The sequence below is a fragment of the Cucurbita pepo genome, chromosome LG09, assembly GCF_002806865.2.
Source record: "Cucurbita pepo subsp. pepo cultivar mu-cu-16 chromosome LG09, ASM280686v2, whole genome shotgun sequence".
Taxonomy (NCBI): Eukaryota; Viridiplantae; Streptophyta; class Magnoliopsida; order Cucurbitales; family Cucurbitaceae; genus Cucurbita; species Cucurbita pepo.
In genome coordinates, this window is record NC_036646.1 from 3,762,810 (window position 1) to 3,781,547 (window position 18,738).

General features: G+C 35.6%; 1 protein-coding gene and 3 pseudogenes across 2 annotated transcripts; all 4 read left to right on the top strand.

Moving 5' to 3' along the window:
• Window positions 1-704, top strand: part of LOC111802068 — a 3,899-nt pseudogene extending 3,195 nt beyond the window's left edge.
• Window positions 705-3,415: 2,711 nt separating this feature from the next.
• Window positions 3,416-8,493, top strand: LOC111802069 (annotated as a pseudogene).
• Window positions 8,494-10,243: 1,750 nt separating this feature from the next.
• Window positions 10,244-12,262, top strand: LOC111802023 (cytochrome P450 71B19-like). 2 transcript variants are annotated; one of them, XM_023686283.1, is made up of 2 exons: window positions 10,244-11,164; window positions 11,490-12,262. In XM_023686283.1, the coding sequence occupies exons 1-2, from the start codon at window positions 10,406-10,408 to the stop codon at window positions 12,105-12,107; spliced, it is 1,377 nt and encodes a 458-aa protein (XP_023542051.1). In that variant the 5' UTR covers window positions 10,244-10,405; the 3' UTR covers window positions 12,108-12,262. The 2 variants fall into 2 exon arrangements, with proteins under 2 accessions (XP_023542051.1, XP_023542050.1); XM_023686282.1 differs by having other exon boundaries at window positions 10,245-11,305.
• A 402-nt stretch (window positions 12,263-12,664) lies between these two features.
• LOC111802070 lies at window positions 12,665-15,899 on the top strand (annotated as a pseudogene).
• The last annotated feature ends 2,839 nt before the right edge of the window (window positions 15,900-18,738 follow it).

Consider the following 18,738-nt stretch of genomic DNA (forward strand, 5'->3'; position numbering starts at 1 on the left):
TTTTTTTGTGGCTTTGTCTGTATCCTTCCTTCTTCATTATTTCATCGACTTATAACCTTTTCTATTGTATATTGTACATCAACAGAATATATTTTTGGCCGGATTAGACACGGGTTCAATTACACTAGTTTGGGCAATTGCAGAACTCGTAAAGAACCCAAAATTGATGAAGAAAGCTCAAGAAGAAATCAGAAACTATGTGAGAAACAGACAAAAGACAACCGAAAAAGATATAGAAGAGTTTCCGTATATGAAAATGATAGTGAAAGAGACATTGAGACTACATCCACCAGCATCTCTTCTTATTCCAAGAGAAGTCATTTCCCATTTCAAAATTGAAGGCTACGATTTTTACCCAAAATCAATGGTTCAAATGAACGTTTGGGTAATTGGACGAGACCCCACATACCAGAAAGATTCAGAAGAATTCGTTCTAGAGAGATTTGAAGAGAGCTGAATTGATTACAAAGGACAACACTTTGAGTTCTTGCCATTCGGGGCTAGTCGGAGGATTTTCCCAAGGATGAATTTGGGGGTGAAGACGGTGGAGCTCGCTTTGGCGAATCTTTTGTACCATTTTAATTGGAAGTTGCTGGAAGGGACGAAGAAGGAGGACTTCGGACACGGAAGAGACTTCGAGTTTGAGTCTCACCATCTACAAAAAGTTGCCTCTAAAACTTGTACCAATGTCATACCGTCCATGAGTTAAGTGAAGTTCTATGGCTTTGGTCTTTATATGTAATATAATGCTTAAAATTAAATAATGATAAGCATAAATTTGACTCGTTCAAATTTTTGTATTATAAGATAAATGTTTTTGTGACTTGCATATTAAATTATTGATCACAAATTCAAGGTTAATATTAAAAAATAATAATAATAATAATAAAAAAAACGCTAATTTTTTATTTTTTTTTTTATTTATAAATCTCCCTCCTTTCAAATACGTTAAAAAAATGTATTTGAAAGGAGTGAGATTTATAAATAAATAAGAGCGTATTTTTAACTCTACACAAAATGAGCCCCTTTAGGGAATGGAACCTCTTAAAGCACGCATGTCACACACACAAGGTTCCATTCCCTAAAGGGGCTCATTTTGTGTAGAGTACAAGGCGTAGTGGTGGCACTCAGTGGATGGAGCCTTAATGAAGATTCACTCTCTGATGATATGTTAACAACTACGTCAACCATCACATCCGAGAGCTCCAACCAAATCTTTTGTAAGGAGTTAGGTGGGAGCTTATTTGTAGTCAAACGTCAAACGTGCGTATCTCTAGCCCTTGCTGTTTGATTATTGTCCAAATGCCGTTGGGTTTGTGTGTGTGACATGCGTGCTTTAAGAGGTTCCATTCTCTAAAGGGGCTCATTTTGTGTAGAGTACTTTTATTTTGTGATTTCTCCGCTGACCTTTTCTAGGCCTCCTTCCTGGGAAACTGGATTGTCGATATCGACCTAATTTGTACTAACTGAAGAAGACAAAAGCTCTTTTTTCTGCAAGACTGCCGAAGCCCTATGCATTGTTTTTCCTGCTGATCTTATTCATACCCCAAGTGATTGATTCCCTATTTGTCGATTTTCTTCTTCATTCAATATAATGGCAGCTTACTAGACAAGGCAGAAGGTTGATTCTTTCCATAGATGCCCGATTCCTTTCCGATATGCGCTTCCCTTCCATCCGACTACACTGAACTCCTCCTAACAAAAGCGCGTAAGGGGCAACCAACCCTTTCGCCTTAGCCCTCTCACTCCCTAAGGAATGAAACACATCTAANACGAAAGCCTCTTTCTTTCTCAGATTCAGGGTCAAATGTTGTGTGTGTAATTCACTTTCAGTGCACTAAACCTCAGGGAAAGATGTTTTGTGTGTAATTATCTTTCAGGAGACTAAACCTCTGGGAATGAAGTGTTGTGTGTAATCGTCTTTCAGTGCTAAACCCTCTTTCTTTCTTTCTTTCTCAGATTCCGGGCATAAAAGGAATGCCTCTTTCTCCGATTCCGGGTAAGATGTTTTGTGTGTAATTAGCTTTCATGGAACTAAACCTTTGGGAAAGAAGTTTTGTGTGTAATAGTCTTTAAGTAGAAAAACGGTATGTATAGACTGTTTAGTCTTTGAGGGCTAGTTTTATGTGTAATAGTCTTAAAGTAGAAAAAATCCTATGTATAGACTGTCTAGTCTTTTCTAGGATAGTTTTTAGTGTAATAGTCTTTTAAGTCGAAAAAATCCTATGTATAGACTGTATAGTCTTTTTCTAGGAGAGTTTGTGTGTGTAATTGTCTTTAAGTCGCAAAAATGCTCTCTATAGACTGTATAGTCTTTTCAGGGATAGTTAGTGTAATGTTCTTTAAGTCGAAAAAATCCTATGATTTGACTGTATAGTCTTTTTCATGGATAGTATTGTGTAATTCTCTTTAAGTAGAAAAAAGTACTCTACACAAAATGAGCCCCTTTAGGGAATGGAACCTCTTAAAGCACGCATGTCACACACACAAACCCAAAACGACACTTTAACACAAATATACAACTCTCTAAACCCCATTCCTACATGTTCACACTCACACAAAACACAAAACCGTTCCCCTCACACATACGTTCTCAAACACTAGATAGCAACCAGCAGGAGCCTCGTATAATCGGGATATCACAACTGCTGTCCCGGTGAAAAAGGTTCCTCTATTGCTATAAAGTGTTTTCTTCAATTTTTTTTTTAATATTTTTTTTAGGGAGGAATGGACTTTTTGTGTGTAATATACACTGCTAATTACCCCTAAAACATCCAACCCTGAATCGGAGAAAGAAAGAGACTTTCCCAATATTTGAATTGCAATGATTAGTATTCTCTTGCAAGGAAAGCCTCTTTCTTTCTCCGATTCAGGGTTGGATGTTTTAGGGGTAATTAGCAGTGTATATTACACACAAAAAGTCCATTCCTCCCTAAAAAAAATATTAAAAAAAAAATTGAAGAAAACACTTTATAGCAATAGAGGAACCTTTTTCACCGGGACAGCAGTTGTGATATCCCGATTATACGAGGCTCCTGCTGGTTGCTATCTAGTGTTTGAGAACGTATGTGAGAGGGGAACGGTTTTGTGTTTTTATTCCATATAATTGGCTTTTCAGAGGCCTTACTCGCGCTGCAATAAAGCAGTTCCCGAAGGAGATGCCACTAAGCCTTCGGTGTTTGCGCACAGTGGATGGTGCCTTACTAAACTGTTCGTATCTCAGAAAGTAGTAAGTCAAACCTTTCTGAGAGCCCTATGATATTAAGGAAAAGTTGCAGAAAACCTTAATATCACGGTGGGATCTTACTAGAGTGTCAGACGTAAGGAGTATGCAGCTTTCTTTGAGCTTTCTTATATGGTCCAAAAACACGAGAATGCGAGACTTAATAAGCTTTTTCCTCCCTCACCCTGCAAAATGTGGTCACCCGTTAAGGATGTTGCAGTCACCGATGGTAATGCCACTACGCCATCGGTATTGGCACTCAGTGGATGGAGCCTTACATGAAGATTATGCCATCGGATGATATATGTTAACAACAACGTCAACCATCACATCCGAGGTTTACACTCACAACCTGAGTAAGGAGTTAGGTGGGAGCTTATGACTGGTCCTAACGTCAAACCTAAGTATCTCAACGCCGCTCTGTAGCCTTATCTCTACAGTAGCCGAAGGAATTGCCACTACGCCTTCGGCTTGTGCGCACAGTGGAGGGTGCCTAACCGTAAAGGAGGGTCTTATCTCCGCTGGAACTACTAAAACCCTCGGAGTCAGAAGGTTAAGGAGTCGGTATAAATAGGTTCTAGTTAGGATGTAGCCTATTGATGTCTAAAGATCAAACCTCAGTATCACTAGCCCCGCTCTGTAGCCTTATCTCTACAGTAGCCGAAGGAATTGCCACTACGCCTTCGGCTTGTGCGCACAGTGGAGGGTGCCTAACCACACTTGGAGGTTTCCGACTGATTGGGTCGGACAGGATTAAGGGGTAATGTATACTTCTAGTTTGGTATTTAGATTGAATTGTATTGAGTAAAAGTGTTGTATCTTTTAGTGAGTGATTTTGTGTGAGTGTGAACATGTAGGAATGGGGTTTAGAGAGTTGTATATTTGTGTTAAAGTGTCGTTTTGGGTTTGTGTGTGTGACATGCGTGCTTTAAGAGGTTCCATTCCCTAAAGGGGCTCATTTTGTGTAGAGTACTTTTTTACTGATAATGAATAATAAAATAATGAAAATGAAAATGAAAATGAAAATGATGGCGTACGAGTGTTTACAGGAGAGTTCCCGAGGGAAATCAGGGTAAAAAAGTACTCTACACAAAATGAGCCCCTTTAGGGAATGGAACCTCTTAAAGCACGCATGTCACACACACAAACCCAAAACGACACTTTAACACAAATATACAACTCTCTAAACCCCATTCCTANCGCCAATTAGTTAATCATAGACATATTTGAGTTAATGGTTCTATAGTGCATATAGATAGTTATCGTTGCAAACCCCTATTATTACAGCAAAGGAAGGATGAAAACAAATCGAGAGCACTGATTCCAAATTCTCTTTCTTCATCCCCCCGCTTCAGGAATTGCCAAAACATTTGACTCCTCAGCCATTGCAATAGAAAGGATTAGTCAATCAAATACTAGATAGTAAATAAATGGGTCAGTTTGAAAATCACTCGTTGTAGTATTCTCGGCAGACTGAAACCTAACTAAAAAACAAAGGTTCGGACAATTTCCTCCTACCCTTCGCCGAAGTCTAAGTAAAGAAAGAGACCGAAGGAAAGGAAGGTTTTGATACGGAAATTAGTCTATCATTCATCTATCATTCAAAGGTATAACCAGTGGAATAAGACTATCCATTGTTAGTTGATTTGATACATTGGGGTCAGTCACTCACATTGTTGAATTAGTACGGAAAGAGAGGGATTCGAACCCTCGGTAAACAAAAGCCTACATAGCTGTTCCAATGCTACGCCTTCAACCACTCACTAGGCCATCTCTCCTACAGAATGATTATGGCCCAGAAACCGAGTTAATAGGGAGTCAGTCATATTCCATTTTCTTTTTCACTATCTTTAATGGATACTTTTAGCTCATGATTCTATTTAGTTTTTTAAACCCAAACTATGATTCCTGGCAAAAAGAAACAATTTGAATATCGAGAGGGGGATTTGAGAATGAATCCGTTATGTCGTACTATTCCTTTGTTTGTGGGATTTCTCACTCGAGGTAATTCTAATAATTCAAAGAAATGAAAAAATAGGGTTGTTACCGATGCCTAGATCTGGGATAAAGGGAAATTTGATCGATAAGACCTTTTCCATTGTAGCCAATATCTTAGAGGAATTCCGACAACTTCCGCGGAAAAAGAGGCATTCACCTATTACAGCAGAGATAGTGCGATTTTCTTTTCTTTACCGCTCTCCGTCTTAGTAGAGTAGAAAGACACAGTATAATAAAAAAAATGATGTCGATATTTTTTTAATAAAAATGTTAAAGTTTCATTAATATATTTAACTGTTAATATTTACGCTAGTTTTCATTTTGTTTATATAAAATTGAGCGAATAACTGTGGTCATTAAGTGAATCAGAACATAGATTTTGGAGACGGTATTTTAACATTCTTACATTATGTTATTAAAACTTTACCATATAATTATAGTACTGCATTGTAGTACTCAATGTTAACGCAAAGAAATTTAGAGATAAAAGCGGCTCACGGGTCATCGAGAATTTATTTCATTCACACGATTGACATCAAATTTAAACATTTGGGTATCTGAATTCGAAATGAATTCAAGTTGATCCATTTTTTTCAATCAAATAATTGCAATTAAGTTTACCCCAATTTTTTTTTTAAAAAAAAATCTCTCATATCTAAATTTTGAAAATCAGGTTTTGTTTATCTTTTAAAAAGAATTTAATAGATTATTTTTTACTTTTTACTTTTAATTTTCAAAATTAAAAAAATCTAAGTTTTTTAAAAAATAATTGATATTTGATCTTATGGGATGTCACCGGAGGGACTCTAGGTATGGGCCACTTTCCACGTCAAATGCATCAAGACAAAAATGTTTGAAGTTGATTTTCGTCCTTTATTGTTCTATTTCTATCTGTAATTGAAATTCTAAGACGCGGTTGGATAAGATCAGACCCAGTCAAATTAGATCTAATCATAACTTTTAAACGTGATATCATTCATACAAATATAGATTATCTACTAGAAGACTAATATTCAAATCTATCATGCTAATAAGCCGTGTTTCAATTTTTGTTTTCCACTTGATGACACCTTATTGCTTTCATGGAGTGGACCACCATTTTTTAGTATCATTTATTTGATACTAGAAGAATAATATCAAGCGACGTTGTATTTTTGTGGACCATCATATTTTATTTTTAAATAATTTTTTAGTCTACCGTTCTTAAAGGCAACACTAAAAATTTAAAAACATTTCATTATTTTCTTCAAATAACATAGGATGTTTTATTTTATGTCTATTTAATCTAAAGAAGAATCAACATTTTTTATTGTGATTTTTTTTCTCTTGTTCTTGAACTCTTTCTAAATTCTGATGTCTTTCATTCCTTTCCCTCCGTAGCTTTCCCTCATCCTCTTCCTCTCTTCACTTTTCATCATCCTAAAATGGAAATCCGAAGCTTTCAATCATTGGAAACTTATACCAACTTGGCAAGCTCCCACACAAATCCCTATGGCGCCTCTCTCAGCTTTACGATCCTATTATGAGCCTCAGCGTAGGCTATATAAAAACCATCACCAAATCATTTACCCAGACAGCTCGTGCCCTCTTGAAAACCTACGATTTTCAAAGTTGCAACAGACCACATACGCATGCTATCAAGAAACTCACTTACAATTTTCTTGACATTGCATTTACACCTTCCAGCAATTACTAGAGAGAGATTTGCTAAATTTGTATACTTGAGCTTTTCAGTATAAAAAGGGTGCTATCTTACGAACCCATTAGAGAGCAAGAAGTTGGTTTACTTATTGAATCAATTTCACAATCAGCTTCTTGTGGAGCCGTTGTTGATCTTACTGAGAAGTGCATTGCTTTCACTACAAGTGTTATTTTTAGAATTGCATTTGGGAAGCCGTTTAAAGGGGATGGCTTTCATGAGCTTGTGAGTGAAGCTGAGGCCCTATTGGGAAGCTATAGTGCTTTTGAGTTTTTTCCAATTCCTTTTGTGGGGAAGGTAATTGATTGGTTTAGTGGCCGAGAAACTAGACTTGAGAGGGTTTTAATGAGATGAATGATCTGTTTCAAGAAGTGATTGATGAGCATCTTCGATGAGGCCTAAGCCAAAACAAGATGATATCATTGATGTGCTTTTGGCTATGAGTAAAAAGTAAGTTATATCTTGCACCCTTGTCATTATCGGTGAAAACATCAAAGCTATTCTTTTGGTAAACAACTTCTATCTCTATTATTTAATGGTTTTTACACTAGTTTAGTTTCTAAACTTTCAATCTTGTGGTTAACAAGTTGTTTATCAATATTGAGCCTTTTTTGCTATGTTTCTATCCTTCATGCATTCTCGGATATCTCACAGCCTTCTAACATTTTTATTGTATGATATGCATCAACGCAACATAACATAAGGATATTTAGTACTTAATTATAGTTTATCATATATATCATATTTGATCACAAATATCAAGATATTTAACTTCTATTACAGCTTACCCTACGTGTCTTTCATTTATTGTTATATTCATTTATTACTTTTTACGTATCCTTTTAATTTATTTGATTATAAATAGATAACTTTCCCACCATTTAGGTGTCGTGGCTTAAGCAAACATTCTCAGTTCATGCGTTGTTATCTCACCGTCTCTAACATTTTTTTTATTGTATGATGTACATCAATAGAACCTATTTTTAACCGGAGTAGAGACAAGTTCAATTACATTAGTATGGGCAATGACATAACTGGCCAAGAACCCAACATTGATGAAGAAAGCTCAAGAAGAAATTAGAAATCATGTGGGAAACAAAGGAAAGGTAACAGAGAGAGACATAGAAGAGCTTTCATATTTGAAAAGGATAGTGAAATAGGCACTAAGACTACATCCACCCGCACCTCATCTTGTTCCAAGAGAAACTATTTCCAATTTCAAAATTGAAGGCTATGAGTTTTACCCAAAAACAACGGTTCAAGTGAACATTTAGGCAATTAGGCGAGACCCCACATGTTGGAAAGACCCAGAAGAGTTTCTTCCTTGAGAGATTTGCAGAGAGCTCCATTGATTACAAAGGACTACATTTTGAGTTCTTGCCGTTTGGGGGTGGTCGGAGGATATGCTCAGGGTTGAATATGGGGGAAAACTGTGGATTTGGCTTTAGCAAATCTTTTGTATGATTTTGATTGGAAGTTGCCAGAAGGGATGAAGGAGGAGGACTTGGACATGGAAGAGAAATCGGGTTTGAGTCTCACCATCCACAAAAAGTTTCCTTTGAACTTGTACTGATGATGTACCATCTATGAGTACTAAGTTTGAACTGGTGTCCTCTAATTGTAAAGTATAAGACTTGTCTTATGTATGACAACACGTGGCGAGTGACCCTTGCATTTGTCATTTATGCTTATATACTATGATGATGATGTGAGCTAGTATGATGTGATGTTATATTATGATATGATGACATGATGACAATGATGTATTTTGACTAAATATGATGATATTTCATATTAAGATGATGTGTATGTATGAGATGACATGCTGCATTATGATGAAGAGTTTTCTGAGACACTACCCTAAATGAGAGTAATGATGATGAATGTATGAAGGCTAATGCATGTTACCTAGAACAATATGTTAATGATGTATAGGGTTGTGTCATAAGAATAATTTAAGATGAAAACTATAGGGACCTCATGCATATTGCGTGTTCATGTCTATCGGGTTACTTCCCCAATTATGATAATGAGTACAGAGGCGTATATTATGATGATGCCTTCATGATATTCAAGAGTTTGCTGACCTCCGGATGTCCGACTACGAACAACTAGCCTTACTATGATGGGCCAAGGGGGTTGCAAACTACTTGGTGGACTAATGCTCGCACATATGGGTCGTGTGTAGGGAAGTACTACACATCCAATTTTGTCAATACTGGAAACCACCTCTACAATGGTTTTAACGATATGTCTCTAATCATGAGTTACATGTGTTTACATTCCCTAACCAAAATAGTAGGGTTACTAAGTATTTTTTTAAAATACTCAAGTCGTGGACTACTCCTATCTTTGAGGTAAAGGCAAGACACCCTTGTACGCTGACGACGACATCACAAGTAGAGACTATGCATAAAATAGTGGTATTTCAATTTTAATTTGTTTTATTTAATATTTCATTTATGTTATTTTAAAGACATTTTTTTAAATATGTAAGCCGATGATATTGCTTTATGAATATTTTTTTAAATAATTATTTTCGCATAAGAGATTATATTACGAAAGCAGTAGCAAGGTCAGTTAAAATTGCATCAATTTTTTTAATTGAAACAAAAATAAAATAAATTTCAAAAAGATATTTTAACCTCTTTCTATTATTATATAACTATTAAACAAATATTTGTTGATTATAAACTTATATTATTATAAGATTTACTAAATTGATGAAATATTAAAAATAGAAAAAATTCATCAAGAAAAAACTCAAAATATTAGAAACAAAATATATATATATATATATATAAATTTTAGGAATGTGTTGGTTGAAAAAAAAAAAANCTAAAAAGTTGTGATTTTGAAAATTAGGTTTTGTTTTAAATAAAATTGATATTTGATCTTATTGGATGCCACCAAAGGGACGGGAAGGTATGGGTCATTTTCCACCTCTAATGCATTGAAACAAAAATCTTTGAAGTTGATTTTCATTCTTTAATGTTCTATCGATCACTTATATCATTGTCTCAATCTCCATCTTTAATTGAAATTCTAAGACACCGTTGGATAAGACCAAACTCAATCAAATCAGATCTAATCATAACTTCAAAATTTGATTTCATTGGTTAAAATATAGATTATCTACTAGAAGATTAGTATTCAAATCTATCACGCTAATAACTTGTGTTTCAATTTTTGTTTTCTACGGTTAGAGGATGACAAGTTATTGCTTTCATGGAGTGGACCGCCAATTTGGTACTGTAAGAATAATATCAAGAAAAGTTGTATTTCTGTGGACCATCATTTTTTCTTTTTAAATAATTTTTTAATCTACCATTTTTAAAGACAACCACTAAAAATTTGAAAACATTTCATTATTTTCCTTCATATATATGACGTTTTGTTGGATGTCTATTTAATCCAAAGAAGAATCACCAGTTTTTTATTCGTGATCTTTTTCCTCTTTGTTCTTGAGCTCTTTCTAAATTCTAATGTCTATCCTTCATTTCCCTCCCGGGCTTCCCCTCCTCCTCTTCCTCTCTTCACTTTTCATCATCCTAAAATGGAAAGTAGCGGCAAATAGAAGAAAGCGTAATTTTCCCCCAAGCCCACCGAAGCTTCCAATCATTGGAAACTTGCATCAACTTGGCAAGCTCCCACACAAATCCCTATGGCGCCTCTCTCAGCTTTACGGTCCCATTATGAGCCTCAACCTAGGCCGTATAGAAACCATCATCATATCATCGGCTGAGACTGCTCGTGCCCTCTTGAAAACTCACGATCTTCAAAGTTGCAACAGACCACAAACCCATGCCATGAAAAAATTCACTTACAATTTTCTTGACCTTGGTTTTTCACCCTACAGTGATTACTGGCGAGAGATGCGCAAAATTTGTATGCTTGAGTTTTTCAGTATGAAGAGGGTGTTATCTTACGAACCCATTAGAGAACAAGAAGTTGGTTTGCTTATTGAATCAATTTTACAATCAGCTTCTTGTGGAGCTACCGTTGATCTTAGTGAGAAGTCCATTGCTCTCACTACTGGTGTTATTTTTAGAATTGCATTTGGGAAGCCATTTGAAGGGAATGGATTTCATGAGCTTATAAGTGAAGTTGAGGCCCTCATGGGAAGCTATAGTGCTTCTGAGTTTTTTCCAGTTCCTTTCGTGGGAGAGATATTTGATTGGTTTAATGGTCGAAAAGCTAGACTTGAAAAAGTTTTTAATGAGATAAATGCTCTGTTTCAAGAGGTAATTAATGAACACCTTTGCCCTGAGAGGCCTAAGCCTGTGCAAGATGATATCATTGATGTGCTTTTGGCTATTAGTAAAAAGCAAGTTGATCCTTGCACGATTGTCATTAACCATGAAAACATCAAAGCCATTCTTTTTGTAAGCAACTTCTATTCTTAAACTTTAATGGTTTTTAAGCTTAAATTTTAATTTATTTTCTAAACTTTCAATCTCGTGGTTAACTAAATTTTTGTGCCCCTTTTGGCTTTATCTCTATCCTTCATGCCTTCTCCCTTATCTTAGAGCCTTCTAACTTTTTCTATTGTATGATGTACATCAACAGAACATATTTGTGGCAGGATTAGACACTGGTTCAATTACAATAGTCTGGGCAATGGCAGAACTCGCAAAAAACTCAAAATTGATGAAGAAAGCTCAAGAAGAAATAAGAAACTATGTGGGCAACAAAGGAAAGGTAAGAGAGAGAGACGTCGAAGAGCTACCATATTTGAAAATGATAGTAAAAGAGACACTAAGACTACATCCACCAGCACCTCTTCTCCTTCCAAGAGAAACCATTTCTCATTTCAAAATTGAAAACTATGATTTTTACCCGAAAACGATGGTTCAAGTAAACATTTGGGCAATTGGACGAGACCCCACATGCTGGACAGATCCAGAAGAGTTCCTTCCAGAGAGATTTGCGGAGAGCTCGATTGATTACAAAGGACAACATTTTGAGTTCTTACCATTTGGGGCTGGTCGGAGGATATGCCCGGGGATAAATATGGGAGTGAAAACTGTGGAGTTGGCTTTAACGAATCTTTTGTACCATTTTGATTGGAAGCTGTCGAATGGGATGAAAGAGGAGGACTTGGACATGGAAGAGAGTTCGGGTTTGAGTCTCACCATCTACAAAAAGGTGCCTCTCAAACTTGTACCAATTTTATACCATCCCTAAGCAGTTTTATAGCTTAGAGTAATAATGGGTATTTTATATGTATTATATAAAATACTTGAACTCTTTTGTTACCGACAAAATAGATGATGTGAAAAGCATAAGTGTAACACCAATATTTGAAGATTGATATGCATAACAAAAGGTAAGGAAATAAATAAGAGTAATGTTAATGAAATAAATAAATAAGAAAAAAGGAGAGGAAAACCTACACGTTATTGGCGATCCATTACTTTGAAGAAGGAATCGTGAGGAGATAAAATACCCTAGAAAGAGAATCGAGCTTGGGACATAAAGAGAATGACATAAAAGATTTGGAAATTTGAAGCTGCTCGAGTTTGAAGGCGTGTGAGATTTACGTGCACATGGTTGAACATAGTAGATCCTTTAGGTGTGGATCTTAGTGCTTTTGGAGAGATATTGGTGTTCATCCACTTATAATTAATTCTAAATATACCAACCAAAAAATTTCTTTCATATTCACTTATTTGAGAGTAGATCCAACTTGAGAGAATATAAATATGTGGGTCATTGAGAGATATGATAAAATTTGGATAACAATGGAAATATATTGGTCCATTATCCAAATTGGGTTGAACCATGGTTAGTAAGAAGTTTGAGAAGTCTTCATGTCTCTTATTTCTAAGGGAGATAAGGACAATAATACAGTGACCTAGTCTAAATATGGGTTTGATAGCAACTCGAACAAGTCCTACATGAAGGTAATTAATTTCTTCATGATGTACGTTTATCTGTTGGAGTATATATTTTTTTTGAAAAGATATGGATGGTTTTCCTATTTTTGTGAATAGAGAGCTTACCAACCGTCTTACGTCTCTTGTTGCGTGGAACACCGATTCTTTTCCAATGATCTATTGACTCGACTAACATAAGAGTAAGAATAAGGAATCGTCGTAGTGGACAAAGATGACAAGGATTTATCCCTCCAAACCCCCTGAAATCAGGTGTGGAACCCTAAGTTGATGGTCGATTCTCCTTTCTCCCTCTCGAAATCTTCTATTGCGGGCAAGAGTATGGTCGTCGACTGTTCCATCTACCCCATTTCTTTCTCCTTACGGCCATTGACTATTCCAAATACGTTAAAATATAAATTTACTATTTTTTTTTTTAATAAAAATGTTAAAGTTCCATTAATTTACCTAATATTTTGTGGATGATATTTCATACCAAATTTATATTAAAAGGAAAAGTATTTTACAAGTAATTATATTTTATGAAAAAATGGTTCAATAAAATTAGGACCATAAAACAAGCCTCAAAAAAGTCTATTTAGTCACTAGGAGGCTAGTATTAAACTTCATTGAATTGTAATTAAGTTTTTAAGTTTTTTTTTTTTTTTTTTTTTTAAATCAAAGTATTAAATGGTTTTTATTTCTATCATTTTATTTAGTTGGAGAGTTTTGATGTGACGCACCTTGAGTTTTGAGGCATCGAAAGACGAGTGATTTAAACATACTATGCAATGCATGAAAATGAAGAACATATAATAGAAAATGAAAGAATAGGAAGAGATCGAGCAATTTCCAAATGAGATGATAAAGACAAAAATCCTTGAAGATTATATTTGTCGTTTACTGATCTGTTCTATTACAACTTGTATCATTCTTTTGGAGAGATTTCTTCATGTGAACTACTGAGCAATTGAAATTCTGAAGTGCGATTGGATCGGACTAGACCCGATTACATAGGTCTATGGAAATTTATCAGAAGGCTAAACAAATCTATCCACACGATAAAAACTTTGGAATATAGAAATTATAAACGAAAAACTAAATTTTGGTATAAGTAGTGTTTTAATTTTTATTTTCCATGGTAAGAGATGATAGCTTGTTGCTTTTACGGAGTGGACCGTCATTTTTTTGGTATAATTCTTTATGGTACTGTAATAATAATATCAAGAAATTGTGGACTTCTATAGACTATAATATTTTCTTTTTAAATAAAATTTTTATCTACCATTTAAAAATGACACAACTAACAAATTTGAAAACATTTAATTGTTTTCATTGAAATAACATAAGAAAATGAGAATTGAAACATATTTAATAATGACATTTTTAATTCATAATCTTTTTCATTATTGTTCTTGAATTCTTTCTAAATTCAAAGAGAAAGAAGCTGCAAAGAGAAAAAAGGGTAATTGTCCCCCAAGCCCACCAAAGCTTCCAATCATAGGAAACTTGCACCAACTTGGCAAGCTCCCACACAAATCCCTATGGGCCTCTCTCAGCATTACGGTCCCATTATCAGCCTCAGCCTTGGCGGTGTAGAAACCACCGTCATATCCTCTGTCGAGACAGCTCGTGCCCTCATAAAAATCCACGATCTTCAAAGTTACAGTAGACCACAAACTCAATGAGTCAAAAAATTCACTTACAATTTTCTTGACATTGCGTTTTCACCTTATAGTGATTACTGGAGAGAGATACGTAAAATTTGTAGACTTGAGCTTTTCAATATGAAGAGGGTGTTATCTTACGAACCTCTTAGAGAGCAAGAAGTTGGTTTGCTGATTGAATCGATTTCCTAATCAGCTTCTTGGGGAGTTGTTGTTAATCTTACTAAGAAGTCCACTACACTCACTACTGGTGTTATTTTTTGAATTGCTTTTGGGAAACCGTTTGAAGGGAACTGGTGTTATTTTTTGAATTGCTTTTGGGAAACCGTTTGAAGGGGATGGATTTTATGAGCTTGTGAATGAAGCTGTGGCATTGTTGGGAAGCTACTGTGCTTCTGAGTTCCTTCGTATTCCTTTTGTAGGTAAGGCCATTGATTGATATAATGGACGAGAAGCTAGACTTGAGAGGGTTTCTAATGAGATCCATACTCTGTTTCAAGAAGTGATTGATGAAAACCTTCGTCCAGAGAGACCTAAACCAGAACAAGAAGATATTATTGATGTGCTTTAGACTAAAATGCAAGTTGAAGCTTGTACGGTTGTCATTACCCATGAAAACTTCTTTTGGTAAGCAACTTCTATCCAAAATCTTTAATGGTTTTTTCCTTAATTTTTTTTTTTTTTTGTTTAATTTCTAAACTTTCAATCCCGTGGTTAATAAGTTTTTGAGCAGATATTGGTCCTTTTTTTGCTTTGTCTCTATCCTTCATGCCTTCTCCATTATCTCACAACCTTCTATAATTTTTTATTGCATGAATAGAACATAATTTTAGTAGAAATAGACACAATTTCAATTATATTAGTCTGGGCAATGGCAGAACTTGCGAAGAGTCCAACACTGATGAAGAAAGCTCAAGAAAAAATCAGAAATCATGTTGGAAACAAAGGAAAGGTAACATAGAGAGATTTAGAAGAGCTTCCATATATGAAAATGATAGTGAAAGAGACATTAAGACTACATCCACCAGCACCTCTTCTTATTCCAAGAGTAACGATTTCTCATTTTAAAATTGAAAGCTACGATTTTTACTAAAAAACGATAGTTCAAATAAATATTTGGGCAATTGGGCGAGACCCCACATATTAGAAAAACCGAGAAAAGTTCATACCAGAGAGATTTGATTGAGCACTATTGATTACAAAGGACAACATTTTGAGTTCTTGTTATTCGAGGCTAGTGGAGGATATGCCCGAAATTGAATATAGGGTGAAAAATGTTGAGTTGGCTTTAGCAAATCTTTTGTACCATTTTGATTGGAAGCTGCGGAATGGGATGAAAGAGGAGGACTTAGACATTGAAGAGAATTTGGGTTTGAGTTCTCACCCTCCACAAAAAGTTGCCTCTCAAGCTTGTACCAATTTTATACCATCCATGAGTAGTTTTATGGCTGAGACTAATAATGGGTATTTTTATATGTAATAGATATAATGCTTGAACTCTTATTTCCCAACAAAATAGATGACGTGAAAACTCACTTTGTTGGAGAACTTTCACTCCTAATTAGTGAGCACCGGCGTTGGAGGGGTTTTTCTAAGGGTGTGTCGAGCTTGTGCATATAAGAGGTAATTTAGGTTTAGATAAACGTTGACAAAGTCTTAAAAAAATTAAACTAATTTATGCATGTGCTATGGTCTCGACTTGCAATGCCGTCGTCAGCCATACAGGTGTGTCTTGCGTGTACCTGAAATACATATAGCACGTAGCTTGAGTATTTTAAGAAATACTCCGTGAGTGGCACCACTATTAAGGTCATATGAATGAGGCCTATCATTTCTATCTGTATTCTCTTAGGCGACTATCTTAAACGGGTAATTGAATGTTTATGTACTTATGCTACACATACTCCTCACATACGAGTATGGACCCACCAGTCGGTTCACACACCTCTTGGACCCCTCTCTTAGTCGAGATAGCATTCTCTGGTGTTGCCGGACACCCGTTAGGAATAGTGACCATCCTAACATTATGATAAACATAATGATCGTTTTCCTGCCTCATAATGTAAGCTTTCGTACCATCGTAAAAGGGGAGATTCCCTAATGCATGTAACACGCAGGCATAAGGTCCCAACATTTTTATTCATTAAATCATGTAAAACAACCCCTTCAATTTTCCTTCATATCATATCATTTTACAACATAGCCTTTAAGGGGTGTGTTGGAGTTGAATATTGTATGATTCATATCATACATTGTCTTATTTCATATCATGTACATAACATATCATAAAACATGTCACAACATGTATTATATTGCCAAACGTATTATACCATAACATATATCATATCATCAACACATTTCATCATAACACATGTCATAGCATTAACATAACATGTTATAGTTATATCATATTACGGACATATCATAGTCAATATCATTTTATAACCATATTATATTCATATCGCTTCATAAACATATCATAGCCATATCATTTCCTAAAGATATCATAGTTACATCATTTCATAAACATATCATAGTCATATCATTTCCTAAATATATCATAGTCATATCATTTTCTAAAAATATCATAATCACATCATTTCATAAACATTTCACATATATCAAGTATATGACACGTGCAAAACCATGGGGCACGTGCCATCATACAAACAACAATTTCTAACCACGCCAATAGTAAGACCACTCGATTGACTTTAGTCGAAGTTTCTATCTAATTCCGAATTGGCTTGCCTTGTTCCCTCGAATTCTATTCCACATATACCAAGGTGTTTCACCCTATTAAATACATTCACCTAATTCCTTTAGTAACTCAATTACTAACTTAATTTAACTTAAATAAATATGTTAGTATTATTCCGCTATTTAGATCATATAATCCAAATATTATTTGTTATAATATTATTTTCATGGTCGATGTGTTTCCTTTTTTTTATTTTGTTTTTTAATTCTGTTGACGGTGTTCACGTAAATCTTTTATTTTTTATTTTTTATTTTGTTCACAGTATTTTGGCCAATTTAAATGATTTGGGGCTATTAATAATGTGATTTAGTAGAACACATAAATTGTTTTTGGTATTTAATTTCTAACTAAAATATAAATAATTGCAACAAAATTAGGACGTAAGAAAATAAAGATTGTGTTCTTTAAGCTACAAGCTACATCCTCACATAAATTCGAGTAATTTTTATCCTCAGGTAAATCTGAATAAAACAAATTAAAATTTGTTTACCTTGGAAAAAGTTGTGAGTGGTTGATGAGAAATGATTTGGGGAAAACAGGGTAAGTTTGTCCAAAACCTAGCAACTTCCAACGACCGTTCATTCCTAATGAAATTTCATAATTCTTGGCTGGTTAGATTCATCTCATAGAGATCTTTGAACTTGCTGAAGAAATCGGAACTGCCATGGCTATAACACAAGCATCAAGTAATAGGTCAAGCTCGTAGCTAGCCCAACATTTAGGTCATCATCGGAAAGATACCAAGATTAAATAGGGGAGAATGTCACAATCAACGATACGATTGTGCCCATGAGAAAGTCATTGGGGACAATGGTTAGGTTAAGTGGGGGATAGTGTCACAACCTCACTGGGAGAAAGTAGGTTGTGATCACCACACACAAGACAGACAAGGGTCGACTCTCAAGTGGCGCCCATCCGGCCACGTAAGGGGCAAGACTGAAAAGTGCCAGGATGCGATTGAGGAGGACGGTGCATCATCTAATACACCAAGAGTGTGCATTGAAGCTAAGTCGAGGCATACAAAAAGTTCGAGAGAACGAGGCGACATGAGTGTCGAAGACTAGCTCGAAGAGGGCCAGATAAAGTCCCGGGCCATAACCTTAGAAGTCGAGGTTTGGATATGAGTTTCAGCGTGCGGCTCAGAAATTAAGTCGTTGGTATGAAGGATGAAAGTAGACCAAATTTGGTGTGAAACAGATACTTGATGGATTATGCACAAGGTCGTATGTCTGCTCACTAAAATGACCTCTACTCGATGAGGATTGAAAATTCTTCAAAATGTACTATGAGGGAGGCATGGCGTTAGCTCTCACCCCAAGCCTAAGCGAGCTACCCTATGGCACATGAGTGTGTCAGTGTGGACAAACATCATGGAACGAGCATCTTAGATGTCTTTCTTTGAAAAGGGTCTTTCAAGGACAGTATTGGACGGCCATGTGTGCCTATTGCGCCCTAATCCATGTGTCAAAGGTTAGATTATACACCCGCTATTTGAAACGTATGCCGCAAATGGT